The 20,133-nt window shown below is 45.7% G+C and overlaps 1 protein-coding gene and 1 long non-coding RNA gene across 13 annotated transcripts in view; both read right to left on the bottom strand.

The window, feature by feature from the left end:
* Positions 1-20,133, bottom strand: part of ACSL6 (acyl-CoA synthetase long chain family member 6) — a 59,833-nt gene that overhangs the window by 39,162 nt on the left and 538 nt on the right. For 2 of the 12 annotated variants that reach the window (XM_088173750.1, XM_088173751.1), the window contains exon 1: positions 5,766-5,918. The exons of 7 other annotated variants lie outside the window; for them this stretch is intronic. Coding sequence is in view for 1 of the 5 variants with exons in the window: in XM_088173758.1 (XP_088029884.1) it covers positions 5,766-5,896 (131 nt within the window). In the remaining 4 variants the exon portion in view is untranslated. Of the gene's footprint in view, positions 1-5,765; positions 5,920-20,133 lie in introns of those variants that run through there. 3 more of the 12 variants (XM_088173758.1, XM_088173756.1, XM_088173759.1) reach the window with 3 other exon arrangements.
* On the bottom strand, positions 13,047-20,125 carry LOC148221986 (uncharacterized). The gene is made up of 3 exons (XR_015806992.1): positions 19,840-20,125; positions 17,814-17,921; positions 13,047-13,371 (listed from the first exon to the last, which is right to left on the bottom strand). It is a non-coding gene; the product is annotated as an uncharacterized LOC148221986 (long non-coding RNA).

Consider the following 20,133-nt stretch of genomic DNA (forward strand, 5'->3'; position numbering starts at 1 on the left):
CTCTGGAGCCTGCTCACACAACTGCTCCAAAATCAGCACAGGGGCTGCAAAGTTCCATCTAGGGAAAGGAGAGCCTGTTCCCTCCTTGTCTGATTCCTTGGCTCACAAGCAGCATAGTCTAAGGAGCATCGCACTGAGGTGGCTACAGCAGGAGAGAATTTGCCACTCAGCCTTATGGCAAAGCTTGCAGGTGGCAGTGAACCCTCCCCATGTTTTCTGGGCTCATGCTGAAGTGCCATGTGCTGCTGGCATCGTCACATGGAGCTGGATCCTGACAGTGCATTGTGGGGCTGCTTTTGCCAGGGCTGGGGCTTCATTCTGGACACTGCTCACAGAATATCTGCAAAGCTCCCCTGCTCCCAGAAGTACCCATAAGCAATTGTCAGTTTCAGTTCTTGTGAAGAATGTGGTTGGTTGGGTTGAGTTTTGGCCTTTTTCATTTTTTACTGACATTGATGGTTGATTGTTCCATATACTATATGATTCCTAAATACTCTGTGTCAGGCAGCAAACAGCTTAAAGAATGGCATAGAAATAGTTACATGGAGCAGAGTACAAAGAGAAGCACTGAATGGAAAGGGAGAAGGAAGTGGCACTCCTGACAGTTGGCTTGGCAGAGTGGAGATGTGAATGTGCTTTGCAAAGAGCTTGATAGCTTGTTGCCACGGAAAGTTTTGATGTTTGCCTTTAAATATTGAATTTAAATAAACCTTAGTACTGTCTGTAGAGGCCCTGGTCCAGCTAAGAACCCCATTCACCTGAAGGCTCTGCAGCACTGTCAGTGCTGGGCAGTGCAGAGGTGCAAGAACCACAAAGGGACTTTCCCTTGAATGTACCCAGGTGGGATGTACTCCCCTCCTCAGCTCACTGCACGGCTCATTTTCATTCTCATGAACATGCCCTAGCCAGGCCCTCTGTGCCCATCTCACTCTACAAAGCCCCTAGCCCATCGTTGGGTGAAGACAAGGAGATTTTGGGTACAACATCAGACAGGGAAGAAGCTGGCACCACAAGCATGCAGTGCTCTGGCTGTTGAGGGCTTGCTCTGCTGTTCCCACAGCAGGTCACTGCCAGACAAGGACACACATGCAGGCAAGTCCCTGCACTGCCAGTTCCCAGCTCTCCATGACTATTCACGCCTTGCCCTTGGCTGAATCTGGACGGTCACTGTGTGAGACTAGTCACAGTGATATAGGTAAGTTGGAGGGAGAGCCCTGGCTGCTCACCTGCTGCATGCACAAACTGCACAGGTCCGATTCCTTCTGGCTTCTAGCAGGGTAGGATGGATGACCCCAACTCACACCACTGCTGGACTGAGGCATGAGGGGCCCCAATGTGGGCATAAGGCAAGGGGCCCCTCATGGCTTTTGGCACAGAAATAATTGTCTGGCTATAGTATCAGAAAAAGTGGTTAGTTTACAAGCAAATCCCCACCTGGCACAATCAGATGGCATCCTGGTGCCAGAGTGGGGTCATGTCCTCCCTGCATGACTCCCTGACCCACCACACAATCACATCCACCCCTGCCTGGAGCACAATTTGATGGAGCCCACACAGGCTAGGATGCCCCAAAGTATTCCAGGCCTGCCAGGGCAAGGAGTCCTCCTGATTATCTGCCCCTTCCATCACTCCCACATCCACCCTGCCTTTCCCAGGCACCAGCACAAATATTTTGCACCAGTCCAGGGGTACTGATCCAGCTCCAAAACTTTTTGGGTTCGTTGCTGCCTTTTCTTTTGGCAGCAGCGCCAGAATAAAGTGATTTCTGAATAACCCTCTGAGGATCCTGCCAACCAATTGCATTCAGGCAATCATGGGAGTGCTTCATCCAAAGTGACACAGAAAACTAAACAAGCTCATAACAGAAAATTTTCCATAATGCTTAAGACATGACACAGTGGCATGCCCAGAGTTAGTCCTGCAAAGGAGAGGGAAAAACAGGTATAATTTGAATACCACTTCCAAGCCAGGTGTTAGCCTGCACTGTCTCTCTGACAGCTCAGACTGGACCAAAACACTTACTTGGTGAAACTTCAATTTTGCGTTTCCTTATGCAATATCAATAGTTATGCAGCAAGTGTTCACAGCAGGGATAAGAAGGCCAGACTGCAGCTGGCATAGTCTCCAGTCATGAAGATCCTGGAAATTTGGCCTGTTGCTGTCTACAGGAGGCTTCCTGTGCATTATCACACCTTAGATTTTCGTCTTCTGCTGCAGATATAGAGACCTCACAGTTTGGGCCATATCACACCTAAACACTGCCTTTATTATTATAAGGAGCAATTTTCTTTATGCCAATCCTACAGCTTGAAGATCTCCAATACTTACTGACCTGCCACTGCAGTTAAAGCAAAACCATATAAAAAAGGAGAGGACTGAAAGGCTCTGCCAGCTCTGTGTCAAACATGCCCATGAAGACTGTATTACAACTGTCACACCGGAAACTGAAACGGAAAATGACATCAAAAATGGGAGCTTACAAAAAAGTAACAGTAGTGTCACTAGCCATAACAAATACAGTTGTATCCTTCTCTTCGAGTAAGCTGACCATAATTAGACCAGGTTAATTACCAAGAAAGTGCCCTGCAAGTTCATGGAATCACAAATGGGTTGGAAGAGACACTGAAGATCATCCAGCCATCCCCCAGACCATGGGCAGAGATACCCTTCACTAGGTCAGATTGCTCAGAGTTCCATCCAACCTGGCCCTGTAGTTGTAGTGCTTTTCTAAAGGACCCTGTTTGCAAAGATGGGAAGGAGTGAGGGGATACCAAAGCCTAAGTACATATGGACAGAGCAGAGTTTTATCTAGACTCTGTGCACATAGAACATGACTGCCTGAATCTGCTCCAGGTTTTATTCCAAAACAAACCAGAAACTGGAGGCAGCTTAGAAAGTTGTTCAAAGCTTATTTGGCAACTTTGCAGTGCAGTAAGGGGCAAGAAAATAAAGAGGCAGACTGTGTGCCAAAAATCCAAAGAAAAGCAACTCCCCCCTCCCACTGCAGGTGGGGGACAGCAGTCAGGGCAGGAGCAGCATGATGCAGCAGCCTTGCCCACTGCACAGACCTACTAGCCCCTAGCCGTGTCCTCTGCCTGCCTGGGCCCTGTGCCAGTAGCCTCCAGCCAGAACTGAAACACGCTGCCTGCAAACAGCCAGAGATTCTCAAAATAATCTCTTCTGTGCTTGAGAGTATCACCATGCTTTTAAAGGAGCACAACTTGGTGTTTCTCTCTTGCATGCTATCAGTAAAACCAGAATGATTACTGCAGAAAGGGTCATGGCATTAGGGATACTCTCACTGCCCAGGTGCAGAAGGTTTTCCAAGGAGGCCCCACAGTGCACACAGTCACCTCTGCAGCTGTACCAGAGGCCATGCTTGACCCAGTATACGGTACGCCTCCAGCAGCAGGCAGGGACCTGCCTTCCAGGAGGCTCTCTGAAACTACTGTAAACATCATCCTTCCATTTTCTTCACATCCCCAACCCTCTCTCTCCCCAGAATGCCAAAGGATGGGATGCACCAGCAACAGGCACATACACAACACAGCAAGCAAGAAACCATGCTATGTCCAGATAGGGGATTTCATAGCTACAGATAAGGTTTTCATGTTCTGTCCCTGACAGCAAGGTGCACCCCCATGAGCTCTCACACTCAAGACAGCAGGTGGATCTTCCCATGTGGATGGAGCATGCTCATGGTTCCATGCTTGAGGAAAGTGTGAGTGCACAACAAGGAAATAGGAACAGCATCACACAGTACTGAATGCTTGCAATCTACCACTGCTGCATAGATTTGGCAAAAGCAAGTTTTGTCACCAGCTCCAGGAGATCCTTCAGGCAGAGATATACATTGCAAAGAGCCTACAATGAAGTCTGGGTGGCTGAAAGTTGAGACACAGAACGCCTATAAAATCAGAAGGATGTCACAGAATCACAGAGTCATTTAGGTTGGAAAAGCCCTCTAAGATTATAGAGTCTAACCATTCCCCCAGCACTGCCAGGCTTGCCACTAAATCATGTCCCAAAGTGCCATATCTACACGTTTGTTAAATGGACAGCGACTCCACCATTCTCCTGGGCAGCCTCTTCCAGAGCTGAAAAATTCTTCTGGAGAAGAAATTTTTCTTAATATCCAACCTAAACTTCCCATGGCATATCTTGAGGTCACCTCATCTTGTTCCTCCATTTGCTACTTGGAAGGAGACCAACCTCCCCACCTAGCTTCAACCTCCTTTGTAGAGGGGTAAGGTCCCTTCTGAGCCTCCTTTTCTCCAGGCTGAGCTCCCACAGCTGCTCCTTATCAGTCTTGTGCTCCACACCCTTCCTCAACTCCACTGCCCTGCTCTAGACACACTCCAGCACTTCAATGTCTTTCTTAGAGTGAGGAGCCTAAAACTTAACACAGGATTCAAGGTCAGCCACAGCTGTTGGGAAGGATGAGAATTTAATGCAGGCATTTTGCAGATATACAGAAGGTTCTATAGGAATAAAAGCAAGTTTTGATATAGAATAAAAGAATTGCTGAGCTAGTCTTACTGGGTAACTAGAAGGCAATGAGCAAGTGAGTTGGAAGGGGCTTTTACGGCTTAGAGCAAAGGATAAATCCACCTCAAACAAAAGAAGTTTCTACCAAACAAAAGGATTTTCACAGCAAACAAGAAAGCCAATGCTGCAAGTAGAGAAAAGATCTCAGAAATTTCCACTGCAGAACAAGTCCCCAAGTTTAACATATAACTACTAACTCCGATCATTGGCTAGTCACTAACATAATATGGTAATTTTAGCAGTTTTGATAGGTTATATGTAAATGTAAAAGATATTGTGTATGATGTTGGTCGGTAGTCATGTATTGACTACCTGTATTGACTAGTCTGTAATGAAAAGTATATAATGCATTGAAACCAGAACTAGATGGGCTTCAGGACACACGGCTTGCCTAGAGCCAGCATCTATAGGCTCACCCACGACCCTCAATTGCTGTAACCTCGTCTATGCAATAAACAGCATTTTAAAAGCCGGTTGAAAGTTTCCGTCTCTCCGCCAGGCTCTTACACAAAACTATACAGGTGTACTGGGTTCCACATAGCTTCTGCTGTGGGAAACAAGCCCCGAGACGTAGAGTCGAGAGTTTGCGGCAATGAGGGGCAGAGTCCTCTAGGGAAGCCCCAGACTCCAGGCTCCATCCCTGCATCCCAGTGAACTTGCCCCCACGCCTGACTAGGTGCAGGTAGAGCTGCCCTCACCGATGATTCCAAGGGCGCTGGGTAGGTCTCCGGCCCCCAGGGCTGTCATCCCGTGCTCTGGAGCCCACAGCCCAAGCGGAACCTACGGGGCCGTAGCGCGAGAACTCTAGCCAGAGCCGGGCAGGAGCTTTTCGCCCCACTAAGGCTGTTGGAAACACCCCCAACAACGGGAAACTGCCAAAGCCCAGTGACCCCCGTCCCACGGCCCCGCCAAGAGCTGTCACGCATCGCCCCTGCGAAACAAGCCCACCCCACCCCTAGCAGCACTGGGGTCCCTCTGCACAGCAGCTCTCCCGTCGCTCTGCTTTTTGCGACTTCGCTTTGCTCAGCCTCCCGGAGCCCAACTCCAGTGGAGCCTGCCCAGAGGCCCCTGGGATAGGGGTCCCATCTGGAGCTTCCCGGGTCCTCCCAGATCCACCCGAGCCTTTCCCGAAGGCAACTCCTGGATCCCGCTCGGATCCCTGCCGGGCTCCTCACAGGCACTGCAATAATAATAATGAAACCCTCGGCGGGACTCACCATTCGCCGGTTCCCCCAGTCCCTCTGGTGCCCGGTCAGCTCATGGCCGGGGCTCTGACGTCTCTGTTCCCGCACAGTACTGTCAGAACTGCTGACTCCAGGGCGTCCCTCCCCCTTCCATCTGCAAACGGCTGAAAGAAGTTAAGCTTGACTAATATCGGCTTAGGCTGTATTAACGCAGCAGCAGCAGTGATGCCCGCTGTAACCCTTGAGGTTCCACATCCCGGCGATGGGAGCCGCCTTCCAGAGAGGAACCACCCTCTCTGCTCCTGAATATTGCAGTATTTTTGCATATCTCTGTCATACTGGAGGATTTACAGGCTGGAAGCAAGGCTTTTGGGTGTAAAACTGTAAAACTTTCCTGCAAATACGTAGTTTAAAATTAGAATATTGCAGTATTTTTGCATATCTCTGTCATACTGGAGGATTTACAGGCTGGAAGCAAGGCTTTTGGGTGTAAAACTGTAAAACTTTCCTGCAAATACGTAGTTTAAAATTAGAATATTGCAGTATTTTTGCATATCTCTGTCATACTGGAGGATTTACAGGCTGGAAGCAAGGCTTTTGGGTGTAAAACTGTAAAACTTTCCTGCAAATGCGTAGTTTAAAATTAGAAACAGCATTTTTTTTTTCCTTTGGGAAAAGTCGTCATAAAAGAAAGCTTCTGACACTGAGAAAGTCTGTGCCACCAGTTCAGGTCTGCTGAACTAGAAACTTCATAGGTCAGGTATGGGCAGACATTTAAATGGGCAGATTGTGACAGGACAGAGTAACGGCTTCACATTGAGAGAGAGCAGGGTTACATTAGATATTACATCCCACCCCTGTATATCCAAGGCCAGGTTGGAAGGGGCCTGGAGCAACCTGATCTAGTGGAAGGTGTCCCTGCCCATGGCAGAGGGATTGGAACTGGATGACCTTAAAGGACCCTTCCAACCCAAAACATTCTGTGATAGTCAAGTAGAATAAATACAAATTCCTCGAATCAATAAAATAGTAATAGAGTAACTATTGCCAATATCATCCTTATACTGCTATGTATATTAAAAGAAAAACCCCAACACTCTAGTATTTCAGCCCAAAGCGAGTTTTGTTAATTTACACTCAAAATAACAACTTTGAAATTCATTAGTCATGATAAATTATTAATATTTACATTTAAGAGATCTGGCTGAGATACTCTCTTAACTACAAGAACATTTCACTCAGTTGAAAGCCAACAGTGTCTGATAGCTTCCAACTTCCCACTCCTGAGCAAAGATAGCACGGGCGTGCCACCCCTGGGCCCCCGGAAGCCCTTGCTCCATAGCATCACGTTATTTACTGTTCATTTTTTACTGTTCAATTCTTGCTTAGGACTCTGGCTGTTAGGAAGGCATTTGAGGGATCCACCCTTCCAGAGGCTGAATATCTGGCATTATTAACACAGAAATGATTGTTTTCCTCAACTGCTTTGTTTCCTGGCTGGATCCCCACAGCTACTTGGCAGAAAAGCGGGGAGCAGAGGGTGAGCAGCTGTCTGAAGACTCACTATTACCATAGTTATTGAAGTTTCTGTCTGACCTGTACTAAATTTTACTTATGATATGTGATATTTGATTTCATAATGGAGAATTCTCAAAGAGCACTTAACACCCATGAATGAAGAGACTAATTAATGAGATTTCAGGCAAGATTGTCAAATATCACTCCTTTGGGTCAAGGTGATGTTCTGCAATCAGGCTTAATTCGTCAAAGTGCCAGGGTAGGACAGGAAGTACTAGGCTGAATGGTCTGCAGGTGAAAATCAGCATCACACTGCTGGCTTAATGGGACCTCAGCAATATTCACCAACTCAGACTCCTGCCCCTTTGTTCCTTATGAGTCACAGCTTGACAGAATCTTTGTAGTCAGGAAAATATTTCAGGTGTGTGAACAGTCCTTGGCTGGCTGGGAGCTTCAGTACCAGTAGCCTACAGTCTCAGTATATCTGTGTTCATGATGAAATGCCCTAAAGAGGATGTGGGAATCCTGATTTCAAATTATTATTAGATTAAAAACAACATATTGCTCTATGGATCTCTTCTTTTAAGCTCCTGCTGGTAAGGGTTGGTCTTGCCTACCAAGATGATGCTCACCCTGGGCAATATACCCTCAGAATAGGTGGTGAGGTTGAGTATAACATGTTTCATGGTAGAGTCTGAAACACCCTTTACCTATTCTGTAAATACCCTAAGCAGTAATTCCCTTTCTCTTGTCTTGCTTTTGTTGCATGTACATATGTATATGGACTCACTCTCTGAAATAACCATTGGAGATATTTGAAGAACAGAAAGGAAGCTGAATGTGGGCTGCCTACCTTAAGCGAAAAATTATGTTAGCATACTCTAACTAATACACTGAACAAAGGCTTTCCCCTGCCCCAGAATTTTCTGCCGGGTAATTTGCAGGGCAGAGGGGGACAGGGCTTTATGGGAAGACAACCTCATTTTTTGGACTCACAGCCAAGAGAAAGGATGAAATTCTTCATAAACAGGGATTTGCTATGAGATCTTTTGGCATGGGAGCACAGAGAACAGTTCAAGTCTGTTTTCAGATCCTCCTGCAGATGTATGAGCTGTGCCCTGCAGAACAGAAAGCTGAGAGTTGGTGGGGCTAAGTATGGAGATGCTGAGCATCCAGAACCCCACCTTGGCAATAGGAGCCACAATACCCTTTAAGCTTCAAACCGGGATGTGGGTGACTTCTGCTTCTCTAGAAATCTGCTCCAAACTGACCCTCAACTAAGAGCATTAAGTAGCAGGGATGTTTATATTAGTACAAAAGAATTTAGACTTCACCTTTTGTGCTCAGTCTAAAGCCCAGTGAGACCCACATACCAGTAAAAACAATGGAAAGACTTCAAAGGACTTTTATGGGATTTGGCTGAGATTTGACCCATCCAGGAAAAAAAAAATCAATAAATCACAGTGCATTTAATGTTCCCAGCCAAAGACAAAGTTAAAGAGTCCTATAAAAGATAATAACCTATGGAAGCTCTCTATGCTTTTATACTCTATCAAAATTAATGAGAAACACAGATTAAGGTTGAATTTTAAACATTGCTGCTTACAGCCAGGAGAATACAGGATAGGACATGGTGTAATGGTTTTAAAGATGGTCAATTCAGACTAGATGTAAGGAATTATTTTTTTATAAGGAAGGTGGTGACACACTGGCACAGGTTGCCCAGAGCAGTTGTGGATGCCTCAGTCCTAAAAACATACAAGATGAGGTTGGACAGGGCTTGGTACAACCTGGTCTAGTTGAAGATGTCCTCTCATTGTAGGAGTGTTAAACTAGATGAATTTTAAAGGTCCTTTCCAACACAAACTATTCTATGACTCTATGTAGAGCAGCTAAATGAGGCTGTACTACCAGGAAACCACACAGAGCTGAGATAGCTTGGGAGCTTCCATTGCTCTGTGGAAGACTTCCACTTGGCCCTTCAGAACTCTGAGGATAACTCAAAAAAAACCCAGCTGCTGCTATGGTTTTAAGGACATTCCCATAAACCAGAGTGACAGCTTCAGTTACAGAACAGAAATCTGCCAAAAGTATCTCTACATTTCTGAAGGCCCATCCATGGAAAATTGTGCCTCAAATGAAAATAAAAACCAGCTACTATTTCAAATAATGTGTAAGAAAGGGGAACTTTACTGCCTTGTGTGTCTTTTTAGTGGTCTTCTTTCCTTTTCTATATTTTCTGGTCAGATAATATGCTTTTATGTTTATACAGCCTATATTTTTTAACACTTCCAAAGAACAGCAGGAAGGAACAGAGAATTAATTCAATAATTAAGAACGTTAATATTATGGTTTTGGGCAAGTATTTTTGCCTCCTCTCCCTCTAACCCTCAATTTCCTTACACCGCAGAGATGCCAACTGATGGCAAGGTAACAAAAATAAGCCCAGGATGATGAATTTATTGCTTATGCATCTCTTCCCAGCTGTCACCCTCAAAACACTTTACAGGCATCCAGAAGTGCAGTCTCCACATTGCAACTGAGCATGGTAGGTGCAGCACACAGTGAGGTGCAGAGGCTGTGTCCTGGCCCAGTCCAAGGGAGTCTCTCCTGCACCCTGGCAGTCAGCAGGGCTGGCATCCACCAGCCAGACCACATCCCCAACCACATCTCACACCCAGCTCCAGCTCCCTTGGCAGCAAGGGCCTGGTACTGTGCTAGAAAATGAGGGAAAAGGAGGGATTTGGCATCATCTCATGGAAGGTTTTTGAAAAATCTGTGGTTTGGCTATGGTTTGAGATGTCCTTAAATATTCCAAATGAACTACTTTGCTGAAATTTTTTTTTTCTCCTGAAACTAATAACAAACAATTACATTGTTTGAATTCTTTTTAAATACATGGCTTATGTTTCAGGATCTTTGTTGTTGCTTCAGGGGTTTTTATGTATTTTGTTAACTAAAGCAGCAATTGGATTATTTCTATTTTTGTTTCTAGAAAGTTCCCTTTGCTGATCCCACATCCTGAAGCACCCTGCACCTGTCTGTGCCTGACACCACTGTAACTTGTTTTTGCTCTCCTGTTTTCACAGGTACTTTCAAGTCACCCTGAAGACATTTCTGTCTATGCTAAATTTTGCAAACTCTCTGCAAGTCAGTCTGTGGCTGCACATAAGTGAATTTACAGTTCAAATGTATATGGCACATTTTTGCTGACTTCTGTCAGGTCTTTCCCTGTCTCCAGCCTCCTTCCCCATACCTGCTGCAAAATAGCCTTAAAATCTCATTTTCTTGATATTTTAAGCCTCCAGGATGATGGAGCAAGGTTCCAAAGGGTTAAGATGGAGGAGGCTCCCAGATGGCTCATTCTGCAGTCTCAATGACCCGGAGCTTTTGCCTTTTCAAATATATTTAACCAAATAAAGTGAATAAAGGATATGCAAATGTCTTTTTCGAAAGGAAACACAGCCCTGAATTGTTGTTGGCAGGTCAGAGCATCACACCACCCTCAGCAGCCTCTCAGCTGTGGGAGATTTGGGCTGGAGGAGTCAGTGGCTCAAAAAGACCCTTTTCAGGCAGAAAAAAAGCAGGACTCTGGTATTCCAAGGAAACCCTGGCTCCCTGTGAAGGTGATGAGGCCCTAGCACAGCCTGCCCAGAGAAGCTGTGGCTGCTCCATCTCTGGGAGTGTTCAAGACCAGGTTGGACAGGGCTTGGAGCAACCTGGTTCAGTGACCAGTGTCCCTCCCTGTAGCAACACAAGAGGGTGCACAAGGGAGACCCACAGTGAACTAAGGTTCAGGAGACATCAGGACACTGGCACAATTTGGGTGACCTTTCAGAAGGTGGTGCTCACAGGCTAGCCACAAGCTGCTCACAGCTCCAAGGAGCTGTTTGAACATTTGGCTGAAGAAAAGATAATTCTGAATGAGATTACCTGGCGTTATGGAGAATGGTTTTACCTAAAACTGAGCTGGATTGGAATGTTGGTTTGAAAGACGGGTGTCTGCCACAGAAAGTAGGAACATCCCTTGGAATGGAAAATGTGACCCCTCCTTTCTTCCAAATTACTATAACTTTGAAATTACAGGGATTTCAGGCAAAGATATGGGAAAAGGAACAACAGATCTTTACTAGTATGTATGTGTATAACAAGGCAAACAAACTACAACAACGACAGCAACAACAAACAAAAGCAGAAACCCAACAACAGCCTTGTCTCAGCTGTCAAGCCTTTCCCCTGTGGTGTAGTTCTGGTCACAGCCGGCAGGGGCGCTGGTGGCTCCCAGCCAGGCAGGGCAGGTGCGAGGATTCCCCGGCGGCTACAGGGGGCGCTGTGGAGCGAGCTCGGCCGCCTCTCTGCACGGGGATAATGGCGGGCGGGAGAGAGGGAAAAGGGGTTTCCTGTGCAACCCCCCAGGGGCAGCAGCAGGAACCTCGGAGCGGCGGCTGGAACGGCAGAGGCCAGCAGAGCCCGCGGTGGCAAACAAAGTGTAACCCTAAGTGAAGGCGGAGGAAGAAGCAGCAGGCGGTCCTGCCAGGTGCTGGGTGTCAGGCTAAAGTGTAGCAAAAATCCCGAAGCAGTGGCAAAAAATAGCCGGGGCTGTGCAGCAGCAGCCGGGCTCCCGCAAGCAGCCAGGAGAGGCTCCCTGGAAGGGGCTCGGGGCCCTGAGTTTTCCCCTAGGGCACCTCAGTAGGCGGTGAGAGCCCTTTTCCAGTGAGGTCAGGTGTTGATAAGGTTCCAGTTCAACAGATGCTTTTACGAGCAAAAACTCACCTACGCTAGGAGAAGCAGTAAAAGACGGAACTGTTGGAAACAATATAAGTTTAAATTTTTATTATGTCTCTCTAGTTAGGCTTGATTTGACTTTGCCTTGGAGAAAGGAATTTTCTTCCGTTTTTTTAGGGGATGTAGCATTACTCTAAGGAGATGGACTTAACATACCAACAGACTGGGAGTAAGGTTAAAAGGCCATCAACGGAACATCAGTGGCCATCTATGAACATCTACCATTAGATGCTGCCTCTTGCAAAGCTGGGGACATCTGGTCCAGAAAGGACTGATAAGAAAATCAAAGAATGAAGATCTAATTAACATCAGGGGCAAAGAAATATGGATCAAATGGAAAACTGAATACTAGACGTTGCTCAGCTCTTAGACCAATGAACTTTGAAACAATACATCTCTATGAGTTTTGACTGTTTAAAGTTTAGGGGAGAATCCTGCAAAAACATGAGTCATGGAATGATTCTCTCTGCACACCTGGGCTATATGTGGATGAGATTATTTCTGTGGTACATCCTGGCCAGAACAACATCCTGGCCAGAATAAAGTAATGCCTTGACTCTCTAATATTAAAAATGTTGTTGGAAGGGTTCTGTTTTTCCTGCTGTTTTGGTGACAGAACTCTGTGGTGACTGCAGCAAATTCTTCCCACAGCAACTGCAGCCCAGCCATCTCCTCTCTGATCTGAGAGTGAGGACCCAAGCCCAGCCCCTCACCACCAGCCAAAAACCTCTGCCCTTCCCAAGAGAAAACCCCTCAGCTAAGAGAGTAGCCAGCTGCACCCGTTCCCCTTCTTCTCTGTTTTAGTTTAAAAGAAAGGTATTTGCTAAGAAAAGGCAAGAGCCTTTTCCCTGAGATGGAGAGTGCAACTCTCTTTCTTTCAATTATTATAATTTTGGAATCAGAGGCTTTAAAGCAAAACATATGGGGATGGGAATAACAATTTCTTACTAATATATCTAACAAGGCAAACAAAAGAAATAACAACAACTATAAAAATTGACAACAAAACAGAACAGTATAACTTAGTTTTAATTTTTTTGGCTGTAGGTTCCCTCTCCCTGTGCTTAGTTACTGGTGCTGTGGGCATGGCAGGTCCCACGCAGCTGAAGAGGGCTGGAATGATGGCGGCGGTGGCCCAGGTGTGAGGGATGGACGAGGGACTCCCCTCCTCACGGTGTCTGTTGTGGTGTTTGGCAGAGTGCCTGGAGGTAATACGATGAAGCGGGAAGGCAGCAGTGCGATGTCTGACAGCAGGGAACGTGGCTTCTGGCGTTGGGATTGCGGGGAGGATGGTAGATAGAATTACTGGCTGCCTTCTTCTGATTCCATGAGCGAGCTAGAGAGTGAGAGAGAACCGGCCCTTGTCCCACCTTTCTTTTTTCGGTGTTTTCCTTTTTTCCTTACCCCCCTGGGAGAGAAACTGTTTCCTTAGCTACTGAGCTGGGTATAGCCAAAATACTTAGCATAACAATGGGAAAAATTCCACAGAAAGAAAAGGGAAAAATTCAACATTCTCCCATCCACATATTTATTCTCTTAAGTACCAGTCATTATCTCTTGGGCATCAAATGGGACAAAATTCCCTGAGAGAAAGAAAAACAAAAGGAAAAAATCCTAACTTCCAGCAACTGGAGATACTAAATTTCAGTATATTTAACATTTCAAAAGGAGTTCTGATATATTTGTCTTTTTTTCTCCATCATTGCAAAGAATCAATCTTTCAACAAACTAAAAAATATTTTCTCCACTTCTTATAACTAAGTATTGTTTTCTGCAGAAAAGCCATTTTCTGCATCATTCACATCTTCTGTAATTTCAGTGCTTAGATCACTTCCAACTCACTTCAATCAACTGCAGGACGATTGACTGTTTTCTAGATATTTTTTCAAAGAGGAAAAAAAAAGTAAATCAGTTTTGCAATCTCAGTGCTGGTTCCTGTGACCAGCTCATACTTGCCATTGGAGATGGGGAGAAAAAAAAAAGGCAGCTTAGCAAACATCTCAGTACTTTCCCTGCTGCAGCATTTGGCTGGGGCCATCTAGCAGCAAGTGGGACACCCCAGCAATCACAGTGATGTCAATATGGCTCCTGAAGCTGATTTTAAAGATTTCATAGCCCTTGGAAAGGAGTTGCTTGTTGCTCTGGAGGCAAAGAGGAGCACGGCTCTGACTCTTACCATCTGAAGGCACATGCAGGCCCTTCCCTGAGGAGGATGTTCCTGAGTCCCTGTCCCTCCCTGGGCACCATCACTGGCCCACATGGATGGGCACAGCCCAGGGACTGCTCTAACTCATGCATGGGGGAAGCTCAGCCTCAATTTCCTAATGCGTGATGGGAGAAGGAAAGGTCATTTCAGCCAGCCTCTTTGATTCTCAGCTATGAACAAGCACAGCCTTGCCTAGGAAAAGAAGTGAAGTCTGTGCAATTTTCCATCCAACAGTGGGACAAGCAGCAGCCCAAAGTGAGCTGTGGTGCCTTCTGCACCATCCACGCACTCAGCAGCAGGAAAAACCCATCCTTTCCAAACACAAAACATGCAAGGCTGAAGAGGGGGCACAACCCCAGGAGCAGACAGGATGGAGCAGAGATCTGCCACATGGGCAATTGTCCCAGAGAGGAGGCTGTGCCATTGTCTGGGGTGAAAACATCAGGGAAAAACAAATAGCTTGGCTGAGACATCATGTTCGCATCCAAATAGGCAGGATCTGGATTAGTTATAAGCAAATCTGAGAGAAAACTTGGAAGATTTTGTAGTCCCTAGAACTTTCCCAAATGAAAGTATGTTCACAGAAGGGAGAGTCACACTTCTGTGGAAGGATCAGCTGACATGACACCACACACTAGGTCCCTACCACCTCAGCACTTCTGCTTTTTGACCCAAAGTTGCATCTTAAAATATTACAGAAGCATAGAATTATTATGTTTGGGAAAGCCCTCTAGGGTCATCGAGTCTAATGGTTAATCCAGCACTGCCAAGCCTACCACTAAACTACATCCCCAAGCACCACATCTACATGCTTTTTGAACACTTTCAGGGATGACAACTCCAATACTTCCCTGGGCCTGTTCCAATGTCTGACCCGTCCTTTCATGAAGAAATTTTTCCTAATATCTAACCTAAACCTCTTCTGGCAGAGCAAAAAGTCTCATTGCAGTGGCTGATCTGGCTGATAGTTTTGGTGTGGCTATCTTTCCTCTATGGTCAAAACACAAACTCAGGCATCCAGGTGGAGCATCCAAGTGTCTGTTCCCAAGTGTGGGACTGATGCTCCCCTTCTTGCCATCATCAAAACCCTCAGCAGTGAAAGCAATGAAAGGGTCTCCTAGAATCTGTCCACTAAAAGATGGATTTACACAGATAACCATCCACCTCTGCCACAGGCAACAGTGGACAAAAGACCCTTTACTAGGGCTGTTTTTCCAAATAACTCATCATTTGGAATTGCTGCTCCTGGACCAAGTTACACACTTGACCCCAGAGAGAAAAGTCACCTAAAAACCCGCAGGTGCCTTTGGAGCCTGTTCATCTCAAAGAGGTCAACTCATCCAGCACATACTGTGGGATTTTGCAGTGTGACTGTGCAGTACTTAGTGGAAACTCCTCACTGTAGTTCACATATGGTGTCTTTGAGATTTTATCTACACAACCGAAACCGCTTTGTTGAGCAAATGGAAATGTGAGCTGCAGTCTTGCAACAACATGGCAGACAAATATGAATAAAAAGAATTTTCCTCCCTGAACTGGGGCTTTCCTAGAGAAACAGTGATTTCCACTGAATGGCACACTTTTTTTTGACAAGTCACACTTTCTTCCTGTGGTGTGGAAGAAATTCTCTTGGAGAGGTTGGTTGGATTTAGCTTCTTTCCATGTTTATGAGAGTGGAATATCCCACACAACATAGAAGACAGAAAAATCCCCTGTGTATCTGACAGGGAAGTTTGAGGAACTAATTTGCGGGTTGTGGGGGAATCACCATGGGGTTTTGCTAAAACCTTGCTGTGGACTCAGCCCATGACAAGAAGGGGCTGCATTTTCAGCCATGCTTTTCTGAAGTATCTGCTCCACCCTGTAGTTGAAGCAGCTGCATCACTGCTTGCAAAAGCCCAGGCAGTGAGGAAAGTGTGTGGCTGCAGCAGGGAGCTGGAGACCAGCTCTCAGGTGCTGAACTACCCCTGTGGCTTTGACACCCTTTCCTGACTAAAAATCCCCACTCATCCCAGTGTCTTACTTTCTCACCACCAGCTACCATGTTTTCCATAGTGTAGTCTTCAGCAAGATGGCAAAATATTTATAATTTTGCCTATATAGAGAGTGTAAGAAGAAGCAGAATGAAGCAAAGCCCCTGATCTGCTTCCTTGCCCACCTTCCCATCAGCCTCAGGTCACCTTGCAGGCTCGGTGACAATGTCTATGGTGCATGGAGGCTTTGACACAGCAAATGACTTGTCATCAGTAAGTCCTGGTGGCACACTATACAATAAATCCAAGCCCAGCAAAACACATCCCTTTATCATGGTGTACGGAATCAACACTCAGTTCCTTGAAGTCTCCAAAAAGGATTTGCAAAGACTCTGAATCAGCATATCTGGGAAGAAAAGCTCCTGGAGAGCCAATCATGGCTCACAGCAAAATGCAGGAGAGTGGAAAGGAGCATGAAGGTCCCTGAAGGGGATTAATGGATTTTATATGTATATTTCAACCATATATATAATATATTATAGCCATATGCTTTCTGATATACCTTTCTCCACTCTATTTGAGTGGTTTCACAGAGTGTGTCTGGGTTCCTGAGCTCTGTAAACCCTCCTGTTCAGTGAGAAAAGAGGTGAGAGGATGGAGCAGTTGGGACCACCAGTACCTTCTCTAGAGGTGACAAGACTGGTAAGCTGCAGGAGTGGAGGTCTGCACTGTCCCTCCTCTGAGCTGTCCCTGCAGGGACAACAGTAAGAACAGATGGGTCCCCGGTGCCAACGACATGCAGGGCTTTGGCTTCACACAATAACACAAGAGACAGAAATAGCAGTGATGGAAAAAACCTCATTACTTATATTGGCCCATCCCCAAAGAACGTATGCAGAGCACTTAAAAATAAAAGAATAAATTAACAGATTTTTTCTTTCCTGTTGATTTCTGATCAGAAAGAGAGTAATTAAGGTTTTATTTGGGTCTATATGAAGAAATAATTTGGCAAAGTTAAGAACAAAACCATCAGAAAAGAAGGTGCCTGTGTCACATTATCCACCATCTCTTTCCATCTCACCCAGACTTGCCTCCAGTTACCTATAAGATATCTAGGTGCTGATTGCAACTGTGCAGTGATGAAGGAAGAAGGTATTTTTCTCAAAGTACTCTCAGAAATGTACTCACAATGAAACATTTAAACCATCTGGTGCTCTGCAGTGTTTGGTGACATCAAAAGGGCTATTATACCCTCACTGATGTAATGTTGCATTTCTTTGCTTTTGGCTCACTCCCAAGTCAGCTTTCCTACTTCTGAGGGTATTCAGTTAATTCAGTTTACCATCTGTCTTCAAAGCTTCTCTCCTATTCTTTATTAGTTGAATATAATGGTAATATCCTTAGTTCTATCGTGGAGAAAAAAATCAAACAAATGTCCAGATTATTCTGGAGCAGCAGATAAAAAATGCTATGTCCTGTCTTTTCCTGTGAGGGAGCAGGGAAACCCAAATGCATCTATTATTTTCTTTTGATAGTATCCAGCAAATCTGCAAATGTACCAGTAATAGAGGGATGGAGAATAAAAGCAGCTAAATATACCTCAACCAGCACGATGAGCTTTGCCTCTGGTGCAGCATCTGGCACTCCACAGGCTGGGCTGAGCAGCCTTGGGCATCTCCTCTATACACAAAACATCACCAGGGACTCCTGTGTCACAGCATGAGAACCAGGATCAGGAGTGAGATTATACAAGTCTATTGTGACCCCAGATGACCTCCCAGCCCTTTGTAAGCATGCATCAAGAAATAACTTGGAGATGCACTGGTGCTGGTGGGAAGGGGACACTTTGATGGCAAATTTCTCTTCTTGTGCCTCCACACATGAATGCAGGTGCCTGCCTGGCCTCCAGCTGCTGCCAGGAGACAAGAGAACAAAGACTTCTTTTCTGTAGGACGGGACTGACAGGGCAGGCAAGAGGTTCATGGTTGCAGTCACATGGAAGAGAAGAGCAGAGGTGTAAAAATAGGAAATCCAAAAAGATTCAAGGGGTAAGGTGAATTCTTGGGTAATGTCAACCAAACCAACAATGTTCAAATCCCTTGAGGAATTTGCCATTAGGTTTGTGTTTTGTTTACTATACCACACTATGCATCCATCAGACTATCCAAGACTCCACAGTAGGAAATAGTTCGCTTTGACTTTCAATGACTTCTACCATTATTTAATTGAAATGAACATTATAGACCTGTTCTCAACTTGTTAGAACTTTTCTAATGGCACCAGAAATTAATTTAATGTAAAGCATGCTTCACTGGGCTGTAATGGCCAAGATGCTCCTTGTTCAGTAAATCAGCACAGCCATGGTGACTCCTTTGCAACACGGAGCGGTGTCTGATGGGATCGGGCCACCAGAAAGTGAAAACCAGACATGAGAGCAACAGCTGCTGCTCCAGGGGTGAGCAGATGCCACACTGCCAGGTCAGACAGAGCCACTGGCTCTCTGGTGGGATCCATCTCCCAGAGATGACCCGTGGTGGAATACATCTCAGTGCAAAAGGCAATAACAACACATCTGTCCTCTGAAGGCACCTATTCTGCAGACAGAAACATTGGGCTAAAGTCCTGCCCACACTAAATAAAGTGGCATTAAGCAAGGCCCCAGACACACACTTTGGGATAGCCAGATGCACAAGAAGGGGGTTTCAGCAGAAACACTGAGTTGTGAAGCAAAGAAATCAATACCACGGGAGGACTGAGGGTAGGAGCTTGCACAGGAGACCTGCTCCCAGTGGGTCCTGTTCTCCTCCTCTTGTCATAAATAAGCTTGGTGCAACCAGTAATGTGGCTCAGAGCAGTCCCTAGGGCCTTGGGGCCCAAAATACAGTAACAAACATTTGCTCACAGCTTCCCAGCCAAGTCCTCCTTTCTGTTTCCCCCATGTAATTCCCTCTGGGCCATATTTCACTGCATGAGTTTTACTACAGTTCTAAAGCAGCTGATTCAAGCTACTGATACAAGCAGCTGTAAGGCCACTGCATTTAATGAGAGCCATCAGGATATTTTCAGAGGCAAAATTCAGACTAGCAATTCTAGGTTCCTTTTTTTTTTCAGTGTGAAACATCCTTTTTCATAATCAAAAATAGCAAGTAGGCATGAACATAAATAATTACAATCTTTTCCATTATCAACACTCCTCTCAGAATATATTACCTAATTATGCTAAGATATTGTCTTTTAAAATAATTTTCCCCTTCGTACTTCTTCTCCTTGGAAGACGGCCTGTCTAGAGGGAAGCTCTTTGATAAATAAAGTGGGAAATAGCACAGACATTGAACATTACCATTCTTTAGAAAAGACACTTGACACAGATTCAAAGGACTCAATTTCAAATCAGCACAGCAGACCAATTCAAGATGAACCTTTAAATAACTTACAGAAATCCTCCTGTTTCAGACTCACAAGAATTTTCTAATGCAGACCCACTCGGAATCCTCACTGCCTGCCCACTAAACAATGGGCTCCAGCATCACCCTTTGCCCAACAGCTCTTAACTCTCACACACCCCTCCAAGCACACCACCCTATTTCACATACCCAGTACAGACAAAGTGCCCCAACAAATTTACCAGAGATGGGCTCGTGAAACAAACCAGCAGGACTATTTGAGAGCTATTATGTAACGCATCCAGCTGAGCTCTCTGCACCACTGCCTTAGCGGCTCATCGTGCCGGCTCTCCATCCCACGCCTCACTCCGAATATCATCCCATCCCCATGCAGAGTGCAGCTCCCGCCTGCCTCTTCCCTCTGAAGAGTTTGGAAAACCCTTTATCCCGGAGCAGAGAGGGCCATGGGGAGCCAGACAGCGGGCCCAGAGGCCGCTTCGGAGGGTTCGGGCCAGTACCACCCACCGCGGAGAAAG

This window comes from Sturnus vulgaris, chromosome 15 (assembly GCF_052056855.1).
Source record: "Sturnus vulgaris isolate bStuVul1 chromosome 15, bStuVul1.hap1, whole genome shotgun sequence".
Taxonomy (NCBI): Eukaryota; Metazoa; Chordata; class Aves; order Passeriformes; family Sturnidae; genus Sturnus; species Sturnus vulgaris.